At 34.1% G+C, this 19448-nt stretch overlaps 1 protein-coding gene across 1 annotated transcript; it reads right to left on the bottom strand.

Moving 5' to 3' along the window:
• Nucleotides 1–716: 716 nt before the first annotated feature.
• Nucleotides 717–17903, bottom strand: Bx42 (Puff-specific protein Bx42). Its single transcript, XM_085954484.1, has 13 exons — nucleotides 17796–17903; nucleotides 17442–17602; nucleotides 12670–12845; nucleotides 9706–9888; nucleotides 9504–9583; nucleotides 8740–8921; nucleotides 8461–8572; nucleotides 8212–8333; nucleotides 5797–5962; nucleotides 3768–3901; nucleotides 2534–2678; nucleotides 2246–2360; nucleotides 717–1906 (listed from the first exon to the last, which is right to left on the bottom strand). The coding sequence occupies exons 1-13, from the start codon at nucleotides 17807–17809 to the stop codon at nucleotides 1712–1714; spliced, it is 1785 nt and encodes a 594-aa protein (XP_085810610.1). The 5' UTR covers nucleotides 17810–17903; the 3' UTR covers nucleotides 717–1711.
• Nucleotides 17904–19448: the final 1545 nt, after the last annotated feature.

Here is a 19448-nt window from a genome sequence, read left to right as displayed (position 1 = left end):
AAAGGTAACAATGTCCCGCTTTACTGTTTTTTTTTTCAGAACTACTCCAGAATGTACTCAACTAGTAACTCATGTTTGCCTATGTTAAAAAAAAAATTAACAACCTTTTCAATGAATATTAAATTATCATTAATTTAATAATTTAGATTGTCTTTGCATCAAGCGGACTCCAGCGGGTCTATTCTATACACAAGCCTGCTTTCGGTCCGCTACAGCAGCTAAATAGGTTAGGAAAGTATAGAATTATTAACTCTTATTGTAACAATTACAATAACTTCCAAATTTGAAAAAATTAAAAAAACATCTAAAAACCCATTTTTAATGATTTTGGACTATGTGGAATTTGCTCCTAGTATATTCATTTCTTTCTTATGAAAACCTTTACAATATGAACAATGAATAATTAATTTTTTTTTTTCACTATCTTCTAGGAAATGTGTGCGAGATTCTTAGAAAATATGTCTGCAAAAAGCAATTTCTTTGTCTTATTGTTTAAGGTGATAATGTTTAATTATTCAGGATCTACATTTTAGATTTTAGTAGTCTTTTAATTGTAAGATTGCTTTGTAAATAATTGTATATATGAAAAATAATGAAATACCGTGTTTGTAAAATATTTTTGCTGGGATATCCTTTCGTCTACTTCGGTGACAATCTCTATCTAATCAAACAAATTAGTCTACCGTTGGAAAGATGTATGAATAAAAATCATGTGATATGAAATTGAATAGTTTATTTTATTTTCTTGTCATTTGTATAAATTGTATCCATAATTTATTTTGTACTTAACACCCACACATCACCCAAAATAGTTCAGCGCTATGTTTAGTGATTCAATCGATTTTCTTAACAAATTAAAATGGTCTCCAAATATATCGGTAAAAATTTTCATAGAAACATTTTGCACAATGATTCATTTTTACCACAAGTAATTGCATAAACATGATTCACATTATACTAAAAATGTTCAGTATCATTAAAATAAAAGAGCATTCTGCCACCTTCCTTTTCATACTCCAATATTAGATACTTTATTATTCACTAAACTCAATATTTGGTAGAATTTTAAACATTGCCCTTATATGGATCAAAGATAAGGCCTAGCTAAAAATATTTTGATAAGACTTAGATAGATACTGCTAGATAATTAATTTTATTAAAAGTCAACCATTACAGTCACTATAAAGATATGAGTAATCGCTAATCGCTACTCGGCCCTGTTTTTGGATTCAAAAGTCTGGCGGCATCAAGAGGTAAAGTCTTCATTTGAATGTTTGAACTGCAGCAACAATTGTTGGCATATTTTATGGATCGTAGATTTCAATTAATAAATATTTAGCGGTTATCCAAAATTGTATGCTGACATATTATAAAACTAATATAAGTGTGTCTTTCTTCACATTCCAGGAAAAAGCATTTTCACTGTTTCAGTTAATTTTGAATCTCAGCTGTGGAGAAAATAAAGGTATTTTCTAAACTATGCAGATTTGCATGAAGAATTTAAAAAACAAAATTTTTGTTACGGATACAAAATATAAAAAGGTTCCATTACTAAAATGAATTGTCTAACACTGCCATATACAATAAATTGGAGACCAAATAAAAGAAAATTCAAAGTAATATGACGTATTGTAATTATTATTGCAAAATGCGTTAATAAACACATCCATACACGGTTCATTACTTAGACATTAGATAACTAAATCAATCATTAATCTCTCCTGGTCTTCTTGGGACCATACTGTCCATGAGAATCTCCATGATGGTCCCTCTTTCCTGACCTCTGAGGACCCGATTGAGTGTTGCCACTCGCATTGCTTCCAACTCGGTCAGCTCTTTTGGCTTCTGTTAAGAAACGATCCAGACCGAAGGGATCAAAATCGGCATCCGCACGGTTGTTGGTTGGCTACAAAACAAAAGAAGCATTCAAATTAACACATTTTGCTATACTTCTCGCCCCCGTTTCTCATTGTTCTTGATTTTTCAATAATAAAATTTATTATAATATAATATAGGCTTATGATATAGATATATTATAGATTTATGTTTTTACAAGAAATGGATGTTAGCCACTTACTCAACCTGTTAGGTCCATACTCTTGACTCCAAACACAAATTGAAAAACAATGTATTTTGCACGATTTAAAAAAAAATAGCATATGATCACAATTTTGGACCTTGGCAACATCAGTCTAAAATGTCATAAAATCATGCGAAATAGATTTTCTTTGGACAAATTACACACCTGTGGTTCACTTTGCTCTCTGTGGTTGCCATCTTTTTCAAATTGGACTGGACCAGACCTCTGAGCTTGGCCGGACCATTTTTCAGCGCCTGAGAATTCTTTGTCAGGAACAAAACTGAAAAGTAATTATTGAAAATCAGAAATCATGCAGTAGATAATAAATAAATGAGAGATTCCAGAGTTGTGTGATTTACAGCCATCTTTGTCACAATAATAATTGTTTATGAAATTAAACCTACACCATACTTCATTGGAACTTGTTTTTAGCAACTTTTAAGAATATTTTACCGATTAGTTTTGATGATGGTTTCCAGATCTCCGCCGTAGTTATCTTTGTCGACATTTTTAGTTGGTCTGTAGAGGTGATTCCCGAGAGAATTCTGCTCACGCCAAGGCTTATCATATACATTGTACGCCTCATCATCTCCAAATCCTATAATATTATGAGGAGAGAATGAGCTATATCTTCATAATTATGATTACTAATTTGTGTGAAATAACACACAAATGAGTAATGGAACCAATAAGAATTATGTATAAGAAATTCTGTATGTGAGGAATAATGAACAATAAGCGATAATTTCCAAGCAAATCAATTTATATATATATATATATTATGTACTATACGCAAAAATAAGAACTACATTATCTATCATTGTTGTGTAATTTAAAACACTAAAGTGGTGTCATTAAAACCATTGGCTTTTATAAGATAGTTTTTTAGCTAATTTCTCATAGTTTTTGATAGTATAGAATGATTTTGTGTTTTTGGTCATACATTAATCTCTGTCCATTGGGTATGTGGTAGTGTATTTATAACCAACAAGGTATTATATTTCAATTTTATTGTATAGCAACTTCACAGTAATCAAAACTAAAAACTGAGCTCCATACAATTTTTGCACATATTGGCATCTCCATAAACAGTAGCAATAAAACTACAACAACTGTATAAACCTCCTTGTGACAGGTCAGAGCGGACCCTTTTTTGGGTTGCTCCGCTCCGGGACCGAATACTTGCTCCAGCTTCGCTCCAGGGAAAAAGGTTGATTATTCGTCCTTTATATTATTAATTCTATTAAACAAAATTGCCAACAGCAAATCATCTTTCATTATTTGCCTCTTCTGTCGAAAAGGGGTTATTTATCACTCGGCAGTGTTGCCGTATTTAAAATAATTCTAATTATAATAAGTGTTGCAAAGTGTCAGATAATATAATATTTTCATTGAATTTTAGGATGAAAATTTAATAATAAAAAAAACATCCGGAGCAGTGGAGCACTACAAATTTTTGGTGCTCCGGATAAAACCTCATTGCTCTACTGCTCCGTGCTTCTGCTCCGAGCTCCGCTCCAACGCTCTGCTTGTGACAAAGGCTCAATCTCTTATTGGTCAAAATTGAAAATATTCTTTCAAATTGAAACTTTCATGAACTGATTGTGGAAGCTATGGGTGTTTTGTTATTACTTACAGCTTTGTAAATAATAATTTACCAACATATGTATTGATGAAAGATTATTACCTGAGTCCATTCCCTTAGATGTGTTGAATAATCGTTGATCAAAAAGTCCTTCGCCTCCAGCATTGCTTTTGGCTGGCATGCCGAGAGCGATTTGTTCTGAGATATCTCTTTCACGATCCTTCACCAGCTTTGATCTGTAATAAGAAAGATTTTAAAGTGAGCATTTTGAATGAAGAGGCATTGCAATGATTGGGCTATTGAATTATAAATTAAAACTGCATTTGAAAAGTAAAAGCAACCTCATTTTTCAATGATCGTGCTTACACACACACCTGACTTAAAAAATTCCTAGCAATACTTAACCCTTTTACTCCCAGCTGATTTAGCCTAGCATATGTGAAAACTCCCAAGCGTTTTTTGCCAAAAAATCGTCGATTTAGTTTTTTTTAAATAAATAATTCTACACATGTTTTAAAAATTTTAAACTTATTTTGTGTGTTCTCAATGGTGTATAAAGCAATAATAAGTAATAATATTGATAGTTTACACCAATAAAACAAAAGAAAAAAAAAATGTATCAATATTTATTTAGAAATGAACGGATAAAACTATGTTTGAACCACAAAACAAGTGTGACAACATTTTTTTATTCATAATAAATTGATATATCAAATTCTATAATATAATCAATTCTTATCTAGTAACAGAAACAAAAATAAACATATTATTTCTCTATGAAATAGAATTTTTATAAAGTAATCAAAAAAAATCGTATAGTGTCAAGGTATTCAAGAATATTATTCAATTCACGAAATTGCAAGAGAATTCGATACAGTATCGAGGAGTAACTGATATGGGAATGAAGTAATTTCAAAAAATAAGTTTCAAACAAGGCCTGAACAAAAACGATGCATGAGTGCGAGTGAGAAAGTATTCGGCACCCTTACAATCTCTGCGACACGCGCTAGAGTAAGATAAAAGGTCTACATATGTGTGAGCTAGTTTCCAAAACTATCGCCGGCAAATCGGGGCGAAACGCTACACATAGCGTTGATAACCTGCGAGCTCGTGTTGCTAAAATTGCTATTTTTTGTGTTAAACATAAAGTCAGTGGTAAATATTTTTAGTTAATTAAGTAGAAAAGATGGTTCTGTGTGTTGTCTTAAAATGTGGTAACCGTACTGATAAGCAAGAAGATGGTATTACGTTTCATAGGTAAGTTGATACATGTTCGTAATAATTTATTTGTATATTATTATATATTTTAATATCAGTGACCTAGTGTTTCTTTAAAATAACTTAAATTATGGATATCTTTATCTAATGCTTGCATTTTGACCGCTTAAAAATACTATATAACGTAAAAAAAATAGGAAATTATATTTTAATTCTGTGCGTCGAGTGCAAGCACTAGCGAAATGGTCTCGAACATTTGTAGACGAATGCGTTCGCTCGCCCACAAACCAAACGCAAGGCACGCGGCTTCATTTAGCAATGCAATGGGTGGCGTCTAGATGTATCTATAGTCTAAGGTTTCAAAGCACTAAATCATTTATAATAATATTTATTCAGTGGGCATCCATTGTTTGATCAGTCAGTTCATAAATATTACAAAATTCATTTTGTAATATGACATATAAATCATAAAACAACTAAAAGAAATATCAGAATTTAAAATGTGTCATAAAAATAATGTTTTATTATTTTTATGACCCTCTGGTCTCGAGTTCGACAGCAAGAGCAATTATGACTTGTGAGTTATTAGGGTATGACACAATTATAAACAAGTGACACTAAAATAAATATTAGTCACACCCAACACAGAGTGAATATAGTGCTTTGTCTACACCAGACGAAATATGACGGGAAAAAATTTGGAATAAATCGTAAATTTGGTTCTAAACTTTCGGCCGATGAATCGGCCCAGATGGAGTTTTCGCATAGGTATGGTGGGCCGAAATATCGGCCGAATGGGAGTAAAAGGGTTAATGTGCCTACTCATACAAATTGCATTCTTTTGTAAGACAAGACAAAAATGTCATCCTTCTAAATGCATAAATTAATAGATTGAATCAACATTTTGCCTAACCTCTTATCTGGGGCTGCTCTGGCCATATTCCTATCTCGCTGTCTCTCTCTGTGTCTATCAGCCCTCAGTCTCTCCCTTTCTTCCTCGCCAACAACTTCACCATCCGGACCTTCGGATGGACCGACCATATCTAATTCACCAGCACCGTCTCCTAGCGTCCTGATACCTGAAATTGGCAAATATACATTGAACCTTCATAAGTCTTACTGTCAAAATTGGCGTTTTATTGTCCACAAACATAAATTGTCTAAAAAAGCCATGGATAGACACACAGGAGGACCTCGACTTTCGCACATAATTGGTTCCTGAAAATGTGTGTGAATGTTGAATGTTCGAAAGTAGAAAAAAGTAAAAAAAAAATTTAATTGTGTTTATTTTAAAATATTTGTTTATCAAGTAAATATAAAATGTATAAGAGGCGTTTAAGAGCATACTTCAGTGAAACTGCAAATAATTTTCAACTATAGGTGCGACGAAATTTCTGACTCGCTGCCAATCGGAGAGCGATTGTCGAGCATGAACACGTCAATTTGTTTTGTAATGGCGTCGGGGGAATTAATTCTTAAATCGTGTAAAGGTGACTAAAAAACGTTACCCATTTACTTGAAAATGAAAACATGTCAATGAATATATTATTATTACTAATAATTATAACATTAAATGGACGCACGTTGAATTTTTATGACAAATTATGTTTTGTTCTGCACGCGTCTGCATAATCTTCGCGTCGCGTAGTCACGATCATTTTAGAGCGTGCCCCAGCTGAAGTATAGCCTTAAGAGACATGTTTAAGTGGGATTTGCGAGTGTTTCCCTTAAAAAGTTATGAAGAGTTAACTGTTCGCCACTCTTCTTTTTCTTTTCTTCATATAGTATTTTAGAACATAAATAATCATTTTATAACAACATTAAACGTAGCTATCACCGTTTGGTCCATAGGCTGTATAAGGCAGGTAGTATTTCGAGGAAGAAACAACATTGATTTCTGGGTATAAATTCTGTATAGATTTTGGGTGTCCTGGACCATTGTCTAAGATTAATAATATTTTAAATGTTAAATTAACTTTACAATATTGCTTAACTGCTGGCACGAAATGTAAAGTGAACCAATCTTTAAATATTAACGCAGTAACCCAGCCTTTTTTATTTGATTTCCAAATGACTGGAAGCAATTCTTTATCTTTCCCTTTCAATGCTCTGGGATTTTCTGCTTGATAAATTGACATTGACATCAATTTTAAATCACCAGCTAAGTTCCAATTAAGAAGCAATGTCAATCGGTTTTTGGAAGTTTTATGCCCAGGGGCAACTGATTCTTCCTTAGATAAGAATGTACACTAGGCATTTTTTTCCAAAATATACCTGTCTCATCTAAATTAAATATTTGGCTAGAGGAATATTCTACATCTTCAATAATTTTGGATAATGAGGAGATAAATTCTTTTGCAGCATGTTTATCCGCATCAGCCGATTCTCCAGCGAATTTAATATTATGAAAAGAATACCTCATTTTAAAATTGTTAAACCAACCGTTACCTGCTTGAAAAATCGTGTTAGAATCTTCTTTTAATCTAGCCTTCTAATCTTTGTGCAAACTAAGAGCTTTCGCTTGAATAATTGAACTACTCAGAGGGGAACATCTATTTGATGTTGGTCATCGATCCATGATGACAAAGATTTTTCCATTTCATCCATAACTGTCTTTTGGAAACAATCTTTACAGATATATTTCCACAATTTTGAAATTATTATGGCGAAATATTTCAAATGAATAAAATTAGCAAAACGCACAACATAACACGCCCGCACGCACTCCTACGCAAGACTAAACCTATCCTAGCTAGATCACAGGCAAAGTGACGGGTGCGAGCAGGATGGAAGTGATACAAGAAATGCACTTGCTTGTGAAGCGAGCGAGAGGGGGATATCTTTACCACACACACAGCGCGACGTTTTAAAAAAAAGATTTTTTTGAAATGTGCGAAATAGCAAATTGTGCAAAGTCAAACGTTCGAAAGGCGAGGTCCACCTGAACTCCTGTCTGTAAACAACATCCACCGTTTTATTGACAAGTGTAAAACAGCAGAAAGGGTCATAGTAATAACCCAAATTCCGTTGTCTTCATTTAATCGTTCATAGTTTAAATAGATGCGCAAAAATAAATAATCAACAGCTTCCCAGCAAAGCATGTGGTCCTTTACAGAGAAGAGAAAATATTAATAAACCTATGAGGAATGCTTGTAGTTGTTTGCCCATTCCATTAGGCCCCTGCTCTGGACCAAATACACATTGGAAAACAACAATTTTTGCCAGATACAGAGATCGAACCTGCAGACACTGCTTCAGATGCAGATACTGTTACATTAACTACTTCACTGTGAGGCCAAAATATGTACATATTTGAAAATAAACTGACCATTTCTGTGGTCCCTGGCCTTCTGAGCCATCATCCGGAGGTGGTCTTCTTTCTTTTCCTTTTCTCTTTGAGCAAGTTTCCTTTCCAATTGAGCACGGGCTTCAACAGCTTCACGCGCTTTTCTGCATAATAAAAATACATAATCATTAGATATCTAACAAGGTGTATAGCATCTTGTTCAGTGTTTATTCTATTTTTGTATTAATCAATTAAAAATGTTAAAGCAAACAACTACATAATAGTACAAACCTGTCAGCGATATATAGCGCCTCTGCCAATTTTGAAAAGTTTTCATTGATATGTACTTGCTGTAGACCTCTTCCATCGGCTGCCAACCTTTTGTCCAGTGGAATTGTGTACCCTTTAAAATAAATGAAACAATTAAAAATTAGATATTGATACAGATATTAATGCTATTTCTGGTTAGACTACAAAGCTTAATTATAAATTGTTTAATGTCTAAAGTCGCCACATTAACATTGATTCTATCAGATGAATGTCTGTGTAATTAACATGTGGATAAAAAACCTTTGGAATTCTTCCAATGGCTAACACAAGGAGGAATTTTCCAGTCTCTTTGCTGGCGAACGGAGACTCTTCTAGGTGGAGAGTGCAATACGGGGGCGGGCGGCGAAGGAGCCCCTCGAGGAATTTTTTTGTTGATGGCAAAGCGTGGGGGTTCCATAGGATCCACTTGAGCCTCCACCATTCTGAAATAAAATAAAAATTCATTAAATACTGAAGATGGCTAAATTATGAACCTTTACATAATATGACAAAACAGATGCAACTCAATATGGAATTCAGGAAGTATACAGCCAGTCGGCACAACTCAGCACCACTCATATCCTGTCTACTAAATTACTGCATTCCGGCATACATTCCCCATGTTCAGACACTCTACGCTTAGATTTTAGCGATCCTAGCCTACCAGTCGGTGGAACTTATCACATTCACAAATGGATATCGTGTATGTGTGTGCGAGGTGGAAGAAAACCTTCTATATTATATAGATTGTCCCGAAAAAAAACAGGATTCCTAGTCCACTAATTTTCATACACATCATCACAAGCGTCATCTTCGGGCTTGATACATTAAAAACAATTCGACTGGGTCTAAGACGTTTTCTATTGCAACAAATATGTATTTCATCTTTGTGTTCGTTTAATTCAGCATGTAAAAGATAATTGCAAAAGACATTTTCTGTATGTTGACAACGTTAGTTGTAGCACCACCGAAGAAAATTATTCAATATTATTAATTAATTCTAGTATATATAAAATATTATAGACCTGATAACTCTCTGTTTCGCTCCAGAATTAAATGCCGCTCCCTGCTGTGCCGGAGTGTAGCGAATATATTGAGCCGGAGCCTGCAATATTTGAAAAATTGACCCTTTAAAAAATTGTGAATAAACTATCGAATTATTTCAATAGATCTAATTTCAAAGACAGTGTATGTTGAATTAAATTATTATTATTTATTGATACTAACACTCTTTTCCACGCATCTGACAGGCATGGCTGCTGATATTTTGGTTTGTGTCAATTTCTCTAAGGCCAGTCGCGTTTTTTCAGTTGTCTCATTCAATTCCTCATCGTCAGGCTTTTCCAACGACGGATCATCTTCAGCCAACACTTCAGCGGGTAAAAGATCTGATAATTTTGAATATATTATCTGGAAGAAAAGAAATTCTAATCCTATACTCCATACAAAGTATATTTATAATATGACTTATATTGTTATACATATTCGAAAATTTATTGTCACTATTCTTAAATCGAAAGAGTAGGAGAGAAAACGATTTGACAAAATAAAATGATTTCCATTGACAGTAAAAAATATATAATCATCTCCACTAGAGTTTGTAATATGTACTTGGGATGCCACCCAAATTCTTGATCGTGAAATTGTAAACTGTTAGACCTTGCAGATCGCTTGGCGTCCTAATCAAATAGAAATATTGATTTAAAAATTTGATTTTAATAAAATGACGAAAAATGTCTGTTTATCATGAAACCCATTGACTTGGCACGCTGATTACTTTATGTACTGTCCAACAAGAAGATTTAGGCACAAGCCGGAAGTCGTTGTCTTCGATTAAATAGGAGGAGTCTTAGTAGTTCACAGTTTTAACACGTGGACAACTCGTCGCTAACCGGAAGACGCTATAATTGAAGTGCGGTTAAAAATGGAAGGAGCTTGACAGTTCAGTTTTAGGGCTTGCGCAGACAGGCAGCGGTCAGGCGGTCTGCGTTCCGCGTTCGGAGTTCGGCGTTCTTTGTACTGTACGGACTTCATACTGTATGGGCACACAGCCGGCGGTCAGACTGCGCCGGTCAATTGGAACGCTAGCGTTCTAGAGTTCTATTCCCGCAATTACAAAGAACTCCGTACCTCTCAACCGTTGCAATGTCTGGATCAGAAAAATGAATCGATATAGAGAAGATTGATACTTGATTTAAGTGACGCAAATTATATAAATCGTTTTTAATACTAACATATTGTTTTTAAATCAACACTTGATTGATTTACGTGCATAAATACTTGATAATTTGGCGAGATTTATAGTTTTCATAGTTCAATAATAGAATAAATTTGACATGTGAGGTTATGGGTAAAATTAAAAGGTTAGAATCGAAATGTCAAATATTATAGATAGAGGTAGGTACACAAACAAATAAGTTTATATGTCACTTTGTTTAAAATCATCGATATTAAGTTTTTATTTGTTGTTGATTACAGCAGTAATTTTAGTACCTAGATTATATTTAGTTTACAAGTCAATGTCAAATGTAATCAAATTATATAATTCATCGAAGCTTTGTATTGAAATGCGAAAGTAAATAAAAATTTGAATGGAATTTGAGCAGTCAAACAACATAGAGCGAAACCACACGGGGGAGTGAGTACGCAACAGCGGTGCTTTCTCACTTCCACTCGCAGTCGGAATATAGCGGTCTCGCATTATGCAGCGCCTGTGTCACTACAACGTTTGTATACAAATGGAACGCATATTGTTGACCGCCACCTGTCTGCTGTCCCTGAACGCTAGCGGTCAACGGTCGGTTGAACGCAGAACTTCGACCGCTCTCTGTCTGCGCAAGCCCTTAATACGTAGCCAAGAAGATTTTGTTCGACAGTAGTAGGTAGTTTGGATGGAGTCGTAGTTTTTTCATTAGTTCGTACATTTAGATAATAAATAGCAGTAAAAATAATTTGCTGTTCATTCAATGGAGGGAGATTCCATTAGATTGAAAAAATTACTATAAAAACTATTTCTCATAAATGACTATCCTATATGACTACATGAAAGTGAAGAAAATAGTCAAATGAATTTAACTACCTATAGTGTGAAAAGTATAAGGAGATGTGCGGCAGCTTGGAGAACTAGATCCCCTCCTCTCGCGTTTCAGTACTTCACAATACTTTGAAATCGAAAACCATAGGTAAGATACAACACGAGCGCCGCCGCCAGGCCCCACGTTAAACTTTTCAGTCTCTACCTAAATGTTTATTATTCTCTATGAATTATTCTGACAGCTCAAATGATTCGATATTTGAAAGTAAATAATACGCATGAAAAACAAACGAAATTGGTGTAGTCTATCAAATGATGCACCCAGTGAAGTATCATTTTAGAGTGGAAGGATTTGATTAATCAATGCAGTTTTATATGAAGTTTTAATCTTTTCCTCCCTATAATAATTGTTGAACGCCAATGTGGCCTTATTAGATATCAATAATCATAACAAATGTTTGGAAAGAAACAAAGTATATTGAATGTAATTAGCGACGTGGTAGTGTATTATGATAACACTGATTTAAATGTCGAAAAAACTACCGAAATATATAGGACAGGCGTTTTTAAAAGTGATATTATCTATGATACGCCAAGATTTTTAAAATTGTGCTAGGAAGTAAGTTCAGGACTCAAAAATCGAAGTGAAAATGTTAAAAAATAAACAAAGTGTCTTTTAAATAAGAAATTGGTGTTATCTAAGATATTTCAAGATATATGTAGATTATTGATTTACATATTATTATAAAACTCCAACATGTATGCCAAATTTCAGCTTTTTAGATAACAAAATGGATTTTTGATCAATTATAGTCCATCGTTTACTGACCTATGTATGTTATAATATCGTATATTAATAAAAAAGTGGAATCAACCATAATAGGTATGTACGCATTTACTTTTTAGGAATTAAAGGAATCGCCAACATTTATACCCAGGCAGTGGACAATGGACTTCCAAACGCTTGAATCTATAGATCACAATACTGCCTATGTCCTCCAAGATTACGGCTGGCCTTTAATTTTGATTTTGAATAAATTTTAAATAATCAATAATAATCTAAATATAACCAATAACATAGTGACCGAAAAATCTGGCCAGCTCTTGCGTTTGTCAATAGCACCACCTACAAGGTGTACATTTAGAAGCTGTTTAACCTTATCTTTGGAGTGACCCTGTCTGGCGATGGCGTCATATTTCACCCGCCCCTGATCATCCAATCTGACAGCCAAGACGCCTCCCCTTCCTCCACCACTGGCGCCGGTATCCTTTCCCTTGAGACCCATTCCGAGGGGGTGCTGTGCCACCTGGATCTCAGGAAACGCCCCGCCATCTAGCAAGAAAGAAGCGGTTTGCATAGTAAAAAGCGAATAGAGGTGGTAAGTACTTGACTTTCATAAATAATCAGTTCTTAAAAATGTGTACAAAAGTAGAAGAATGTGAAAAAAAACAAAAAGGGTATTTTTAAATATTTATTTATTATTATTAGAGAGATAACATGGAAACGTACAGTTTTTGCATTATTGACAAAAATCTGAATTTTAAGAAATGTATGAAACAGTGAATTGTATTAAAGTCGAGGACCGCCTATATGATATTACAAACCAAATTTTAAAATGACTCAACTAAAATTTACTGAATAAGGCATACTGATAAATCATTCCACCTACTTTTGAATACATCATCTTTGATTCTACGATATCCGATATGTGCCACTTTTGTCAGTTTGTCACTGCCTACTGTTTAGCTTTAGCATGACCATATTGCAATTTATTACACTCAACTTTACTGTGTGTCAACTAAGTAGAGGTTCATGCGAGATTTAAAAAAAATGTTTTAAAGGTTCCATCAAACAAAAAAGGGTTTGGAATCAGTGGACAAATTAATAGTCATACAGTGGTATACAATGTCCTCCTAAAACCCGGTAGATTGATAAACTCACTGAGTTCGGCAAAAGTAGACTACAGCAAAGAACTAGTGATCAAGAAAAGTGGAAAGCAGTGGTATAATTCTGCATTAAATTAATTAATTAAATGCTTTTTTGTAGAAATATGTACAGTAGAACCTCAATATAACGGACTTACAATATAATGGATATCCAGTCAAATGTGAAAATTGTTAAAAACATCCTGTTAATGATTTACATCTTTAAATCCAAATGTCACCGCTCGTAAACAATGTTCTCAGCATGATAATCATGTTATACCTCTCTCACTCGAATTCGAGTCATAATTGCTCAGAGACTGAACGTAGCACTGACATTTGCAACGCTGGCCGCTATTCACACACCCGCACAGCGATTTAATTTGTTTACCTAAGTTAATGGATGCATTTATTACTCCATTCATCAAGTCCACTGATAAGATTGCATCTCGAGAAATCTAATAACATGTATTGACTATTCGTTAGATAACAAAATTCAACTATATTATACTGATTTTCATATTTTAGAGAGTTGATTATAAAAAAACAGCAGACTTCAAAAGTGCAAACAAAACTTGATTCTTTTTTGAAAGCAGGATTACCGAAAGCAGTGACGTCCCGTGGGGGTAGGCAGATTGAGCATCGCTTGGGGGCGGCAGATACTCGAAGGGCGGCAAATCGAGGAGAATCATTTGGTATTATATAGAAATAGCTACCTAAACTTAGTTATATTATAACCAGAGCGTTGTAGATGTTTTGTTCCAGATGTTTTTTTTTTATTATTACCCAGTAGGTACTCGCAGCGATTTTAGTATGATGTCACGACGCTCCGCTAGTGATTTTTTTATTTTATTTTTGACTGCTCGGTTTCGTATACAAATGCCAATAAAATTGGCGCCTAGACACATTATGAATATTTTTATAAATGTAAAACACCACAAACGAATAATAAATCAGTCATAATAATATAATGTCATTTACTCAGATTAAAGAGTTCCTTTCATAACAGTGGTAGGTATACTGCGCAAAATCCAATTATGTCGCGCCATAGTTATTAAAAGAAAATAATTATATTATATATATATCAACGTTGGTAACGAAACAAGGAGAATTATGGTAGAGATTTATAGGTAGGTACATACCGTATTTTTTAATTTATCCAAATATTTTTGCCAGTCACTCGCGAGATTTAAAAGTTGCCGGATGTAGGTACATATTGAAATAGATACCTATACATCTAATCTATACATACTAATACATCTGCGTAGGTATTACTAAATGCTTAGATTACCAGTACCAGAGTACAAACCAAATGTGTCAGACATATCAACCAAATAGCATCTCAGACTCTGGTGATTTGGGTAAGTGTCTAACTAATATTATATTTATTTATTAATATCTAAATTTAATTTTGTATGTTTCAGCTTAGTGGTAGTTATGTATTTTGTTAGTAATGTATCCATACCATGGCCCCACAAGGGGGGGCTGACAGGTCTCTAGCCTGAGGCCCGGGCTCGATAAGTGAGATAAACACATATCACAAATTTACTCTAATAGCAAAAAAAGTCGACTGCGGCGCTATTTTCCTTCAATAATATTCTTATTTAAAATTATGTGGTTGTACAATACTATTTATAATTGTGTAGCGATACTCAAAAAACTCCATAATTCAAATTGATGTGTTAAAATATAGGAAAAAACACTACTTAAATATACACAAATTAATTAATTTTAATGCGTACACCATTTGGATAACATTACTGTAGAGCGTCACACTGCCTTTATTCTAAGTGATAGGTAGGGGGGGGGCAAAGATTCTAGCCTGGGGGCCCACTCCAGGATGCGGGGGCCATGCTTCATACAACACATTTCTTAGATATTGGAGTAATGAAAGGATGATAAAAAAAAATGGGGTGGCATTTTGTCTAGGGACGTCACTGACCGAAAGCAAGCGCGTCGACATCGAACATTACTCCACAACGGGTGTCTGGATATATCATCCGAAGACAAATAAACAGGATTTTGTTTGTTTTTATATAACGGATTTTTGGCTTTAATGGATACCCCCTCATACGCCCCTACCCACTCCTTTATATCGAGATTCTACCGTACTCGTTATAGCGTCTATTGGAAACAATTTTTGTTTTGGACAGAAAAGTTGATGACTTTACTACACTTACTGCAATGTTTGCAGAAACAATACAACTTTGTTGGGGTCTTTTTACTGGTTCTCCGCCACTGCTCTCTGTCATCTGTCTCGAGCGCAGTGTTGCCAACCGAACTATAATTAAGTACATTTTGGTTCGCATACTTTTAAAAAAGTATAGTACGTCAAAAAAACCAAAATTTTGAAAAATGGAATTTATTGAATTCGCCGATTGTGCGAATATTCCCCATTGCTTATTTCATTGCGTTTAAAAGATGGCTATATTGTCGATGTTTAAAGTTCCATAAAATGTTCGTACTTCAATCACAGCAAATCGTAATAACGTGAAGCGAGGGACGTAGTAAGTATAATATAAATAATATAAGATCTTAGTGTGCGATATCAGTCTATGGACGCAGTCTTGCGTTGTATACTCTAAAAAACTAGCGTGACAGTTAATGACGGCGGCCGGTGTTAGCATTTTTCGGCCGTCAAAGGTGTTTAAATCAAGCAGGGCATCGGAATTTCTCGAATTCTCCGTTATGTTTATGTGACAAACAAAAAATTAAGATTTTCAACACGTCCTATAATTTTTGCCGAAATACTATGATGTCTTGGACCGCGTACTATAATTCGATGACAAAAAAGGCTCTATATTACGAGAGATCACCGTGGGTAAACGTCAGATTTTTTTCGTATACACTTGAAAGTATCTAAATGCCATTTTTTGAGCATAGACAACCATGGCTAACCAGCTATTATAATCGTAGACAATAAAAATAACCGCTATTATAAGCGAAGACAATAATTACGGTCACAGAGAACAGTGAAATATTTTAATAAACTTAATACCTAATTAACAATACAATTATTACGTTGGCTACAATACTTGTAGTTTACATTGCATAGGTATAATATTCTCTATACCGGATCTATGTTCTTCGTTCATTCTCTTGGCTGATCTCGACCGATGCACCACGTGCTAGCTGATCTGATCATCGGAATTATTCATTCTTCGAGTACGAATAAGTTTCGCTGCATTGCTGAGCTTCCACACACGTACGTACTAGTGAAGTATTTTGTAGTATTTTCTTATAACGTTTATAGGTTAGATAAGTAGGTACTTAATACGCATTTATTACGTGTTTCTCATAACGTTTATAGGTTAGATAAGTAGGTACTTAATGCGCATCCATCATGTCACGGTTTATACTGACAATTGAAAAAATTTATCTTCTTAGCAGTACCGAAGAGGCCGCACTTAGTTTTTTACAGGAAAGAAAGTGTGCGAGGCTGCAAGCACCTCTCTGCGGTACTTGCAACAGAATCACGACGTGGGTGCGACATGGGCCTGGACAACGCACAAGAGTTCTATACTGATTTTTGAAAACGGCGAATTTTATTAGGTAATTGCATTGTAAAAGATTTTTATATTTGTACTTATTGTCTATGCTTATAATAGCGATTTAGCAATATAATAGCATTTTTTCAATGATTGTCTATGCTCAAAAAGTGTCGCTTAGATGCTTTCAAGTATTGAATAAAAAAATCTGACGTTTCTCTGGGGTGTACTCTCGGTAAATTGAGCCACAAAAAAATAGCTAAATTCCAAAATGGCGACTGACAGATAAAGACAACGGAGAACCAGTAAAAAGCACCCTTTGTTGTTTTGTGTGAGAAATATTAAAAAATTATAGCAATCCTGATCATGGAACAGTTTAAAATCTCTTTCTATCGCTATCTAACTCTGGGCGGCTACAGATACAAGATGAGTTTAGTATGCCGGCTTAGCACCAGTAGGTAGATTTATATAACAAGAGTTAAATAACTTTTTAAATTCGCATACAAATACACAATTACCTCCATAGTCATCTTCAGTCCTCGGTATCCACCCTTTTCTTTTTCCGTAAGGAGGGACATTGGTTTGCGTGACAACTAGTGCGCTGCCAATCTTTTTGCCCATTTGAGAACGCCTCTCATCATCCCTGTCCCATATCTCTTGCGTTGGAGCCGGTAAAATGCTAAAAAGACAACGGTGTTTAATAATCAAATACCTTACACACATAATACAATTTCAACAGTCATCGGAATATTGCTGCAAAAACAATGCTGACATTTTGACGTTTCAAATCATAATATAGAAAGCGATTTATGTTGTGAAGGCGTATTTTTCAATTACGTTTAAAATAAAATACACATATGAAAAAATCTAACCTAGACAAAGACATCTTGATTAACGAAACAGCAATCTCGTTTATAAATATTTAATAACAATATTCTTCCATCAGATTACTGTCAGCTATGGACAAATTATCAAGCAGTGTCAAGCACCATCAAGAAAAGAAAGAAAGTATATTAGTCTATGGAAAGAACGTAAATTATTATCTATGAGCAAATTGTCTATGACCAATCCGCCACCGTGGATCACTGATTTTTTTAGAAATCGGCGAGCCAGTTACTGGTGAGATTATTATTTGATGATCATTTCCTGAAGAAACACATTGTGTTTCTTTATGGGGAATATATTATATCCGCACAATTTAATAGACTGTTTTCACAAAGCGCTGACGACATTTGAAAAGATGTTCGTCATATCGGAAATTTGTGATAGGGTGAATGCTATAGTAATGGGACATTTAAGGAAAGGACTTTTTTAAAAAGTGTATAAGTCAAAGAATATTAGCCTCTACGGAACATATCTGATATGTAAAGATGCGGACTTGAATAAATTTTAAGAAAATGCATGTTAAAATAATAGAACCAAAAGCATTTATTAAAAATTTATATTCTTCCGAAAAAAATGAGAAAACATAGAAATGGGACCCCTTTGACATAGTAATGGGACGCCAGTGGTACAGTTATGGGACACAACATTTTAATCAAATTACAGATTAGTTTAGATACCTAAAGTCTTAGCCTAAATGGAGGCTATACCTAAAAACATAATTAAATTTTTCAAAAAACAAAAATTATAAATAACCTATGTTGTAGAATCTGAAACACAATAAAAAAAAAAGTTTTAGTAATGGGACAATACGGTGTTATAGTGATTGGACACCTAGTCAATAATTGAACGCAAAGAGCTAATCAACTGAAATTTTGTAAATAAGCTAATAATAAATAAGCACGAACCATTAAAGTCTACAAAAATTCATTAAAATTAAATAAATTTAAGCAAACACACTAATTGGTCAGGCTGTCCAATTACTAAAAAATATTAAAATCTGTTCTAGTAATTGGACACACTTACATTTAGGGTTATTTTTCGAGCTGATAAGAAAATCTCAATGTATATAGATATTTCGTGGTCCCTCGCACTTCCCTAAGAAGTTTCTTCCCGAAATTCACAAAACTCATGTTAAAAAAATGCCACGGAAAGATCACTGTTCCTTATAGGAAGTGATAGTACAAACACGTGATTTTGCGATTTTGAGGTGACTTCAACTGAGAATTATATTTTGTAAGTAGAGCCAACTAGCAACGGAAAAATACAAATGCAGTCATATAAAGAGAAAATGACAAAATAGATCTGTCTCCTTCACACTTACAGAAATGCTTAGCTAATCTTATTTTGGGAGTTTAAATTTGAGGTGTCCCATAGCTAAACATGTCCCATTACTATAGCAGTCACCCTATTCACAAATCAACTTTCAAATAATCAATTTGCACTATGGAAAAAGTAATCTTCACGTATCAATTCACTAATTATTAATCGTAAATGAATAGGTACTAAGAAATATACTGTACTTACTAAGAAAAATAGATTTAATAATTTTAAACAATATTTTGGCAAAACATTAGTATGTTTAGGTACCTACCAACTAAGTGTACCGCAGATGCCGTCATGAGCTTTTATGATTTTTTTTA

This window comes from Rhyacophila brunnea, unplaced genomic scaffold, assembly GCF_057557595.1.
Source record: "Rhyacophila brunnea isolate RB1 unplaced genomic scaffold, BYU_Rbru_1.0 scaffold_4, whole genome shotgun sequence".
NCBI classification, from domain to species: domain Eukaryota; kingdom Metazoa; phylum Arthropoda; class Insecta; order Trichoptera; family Rhyacophilidae; genus Rhyacophila; species Rhyacophila brunnea.
The sequence above is the reverse complement of the archived record's forward strand: the minus strand, read 5'-3'. Positions and strand labels throughout refer to the sequence as shown.

Bases quoted from the DNA above. Each gene is read 5' to 3' on its own strand.
- Bx42 (XM_085954484.1), bottom strand. The intron at 12,846-17,441 runs GTAATTGTGTAT...CTTTCTTGCTAG, and splicing joins GACTGAAGATGACTATGGAG to ATGGCGGGGCGTTTCCTGAG. The intron at 5,963-8,211 runs GTCAGTTTATTT...TGCCAATTTCAG, and splicing joins GGCCAGGGACCACAGAAATG to GTATCAGGACGCTAGGAGAC.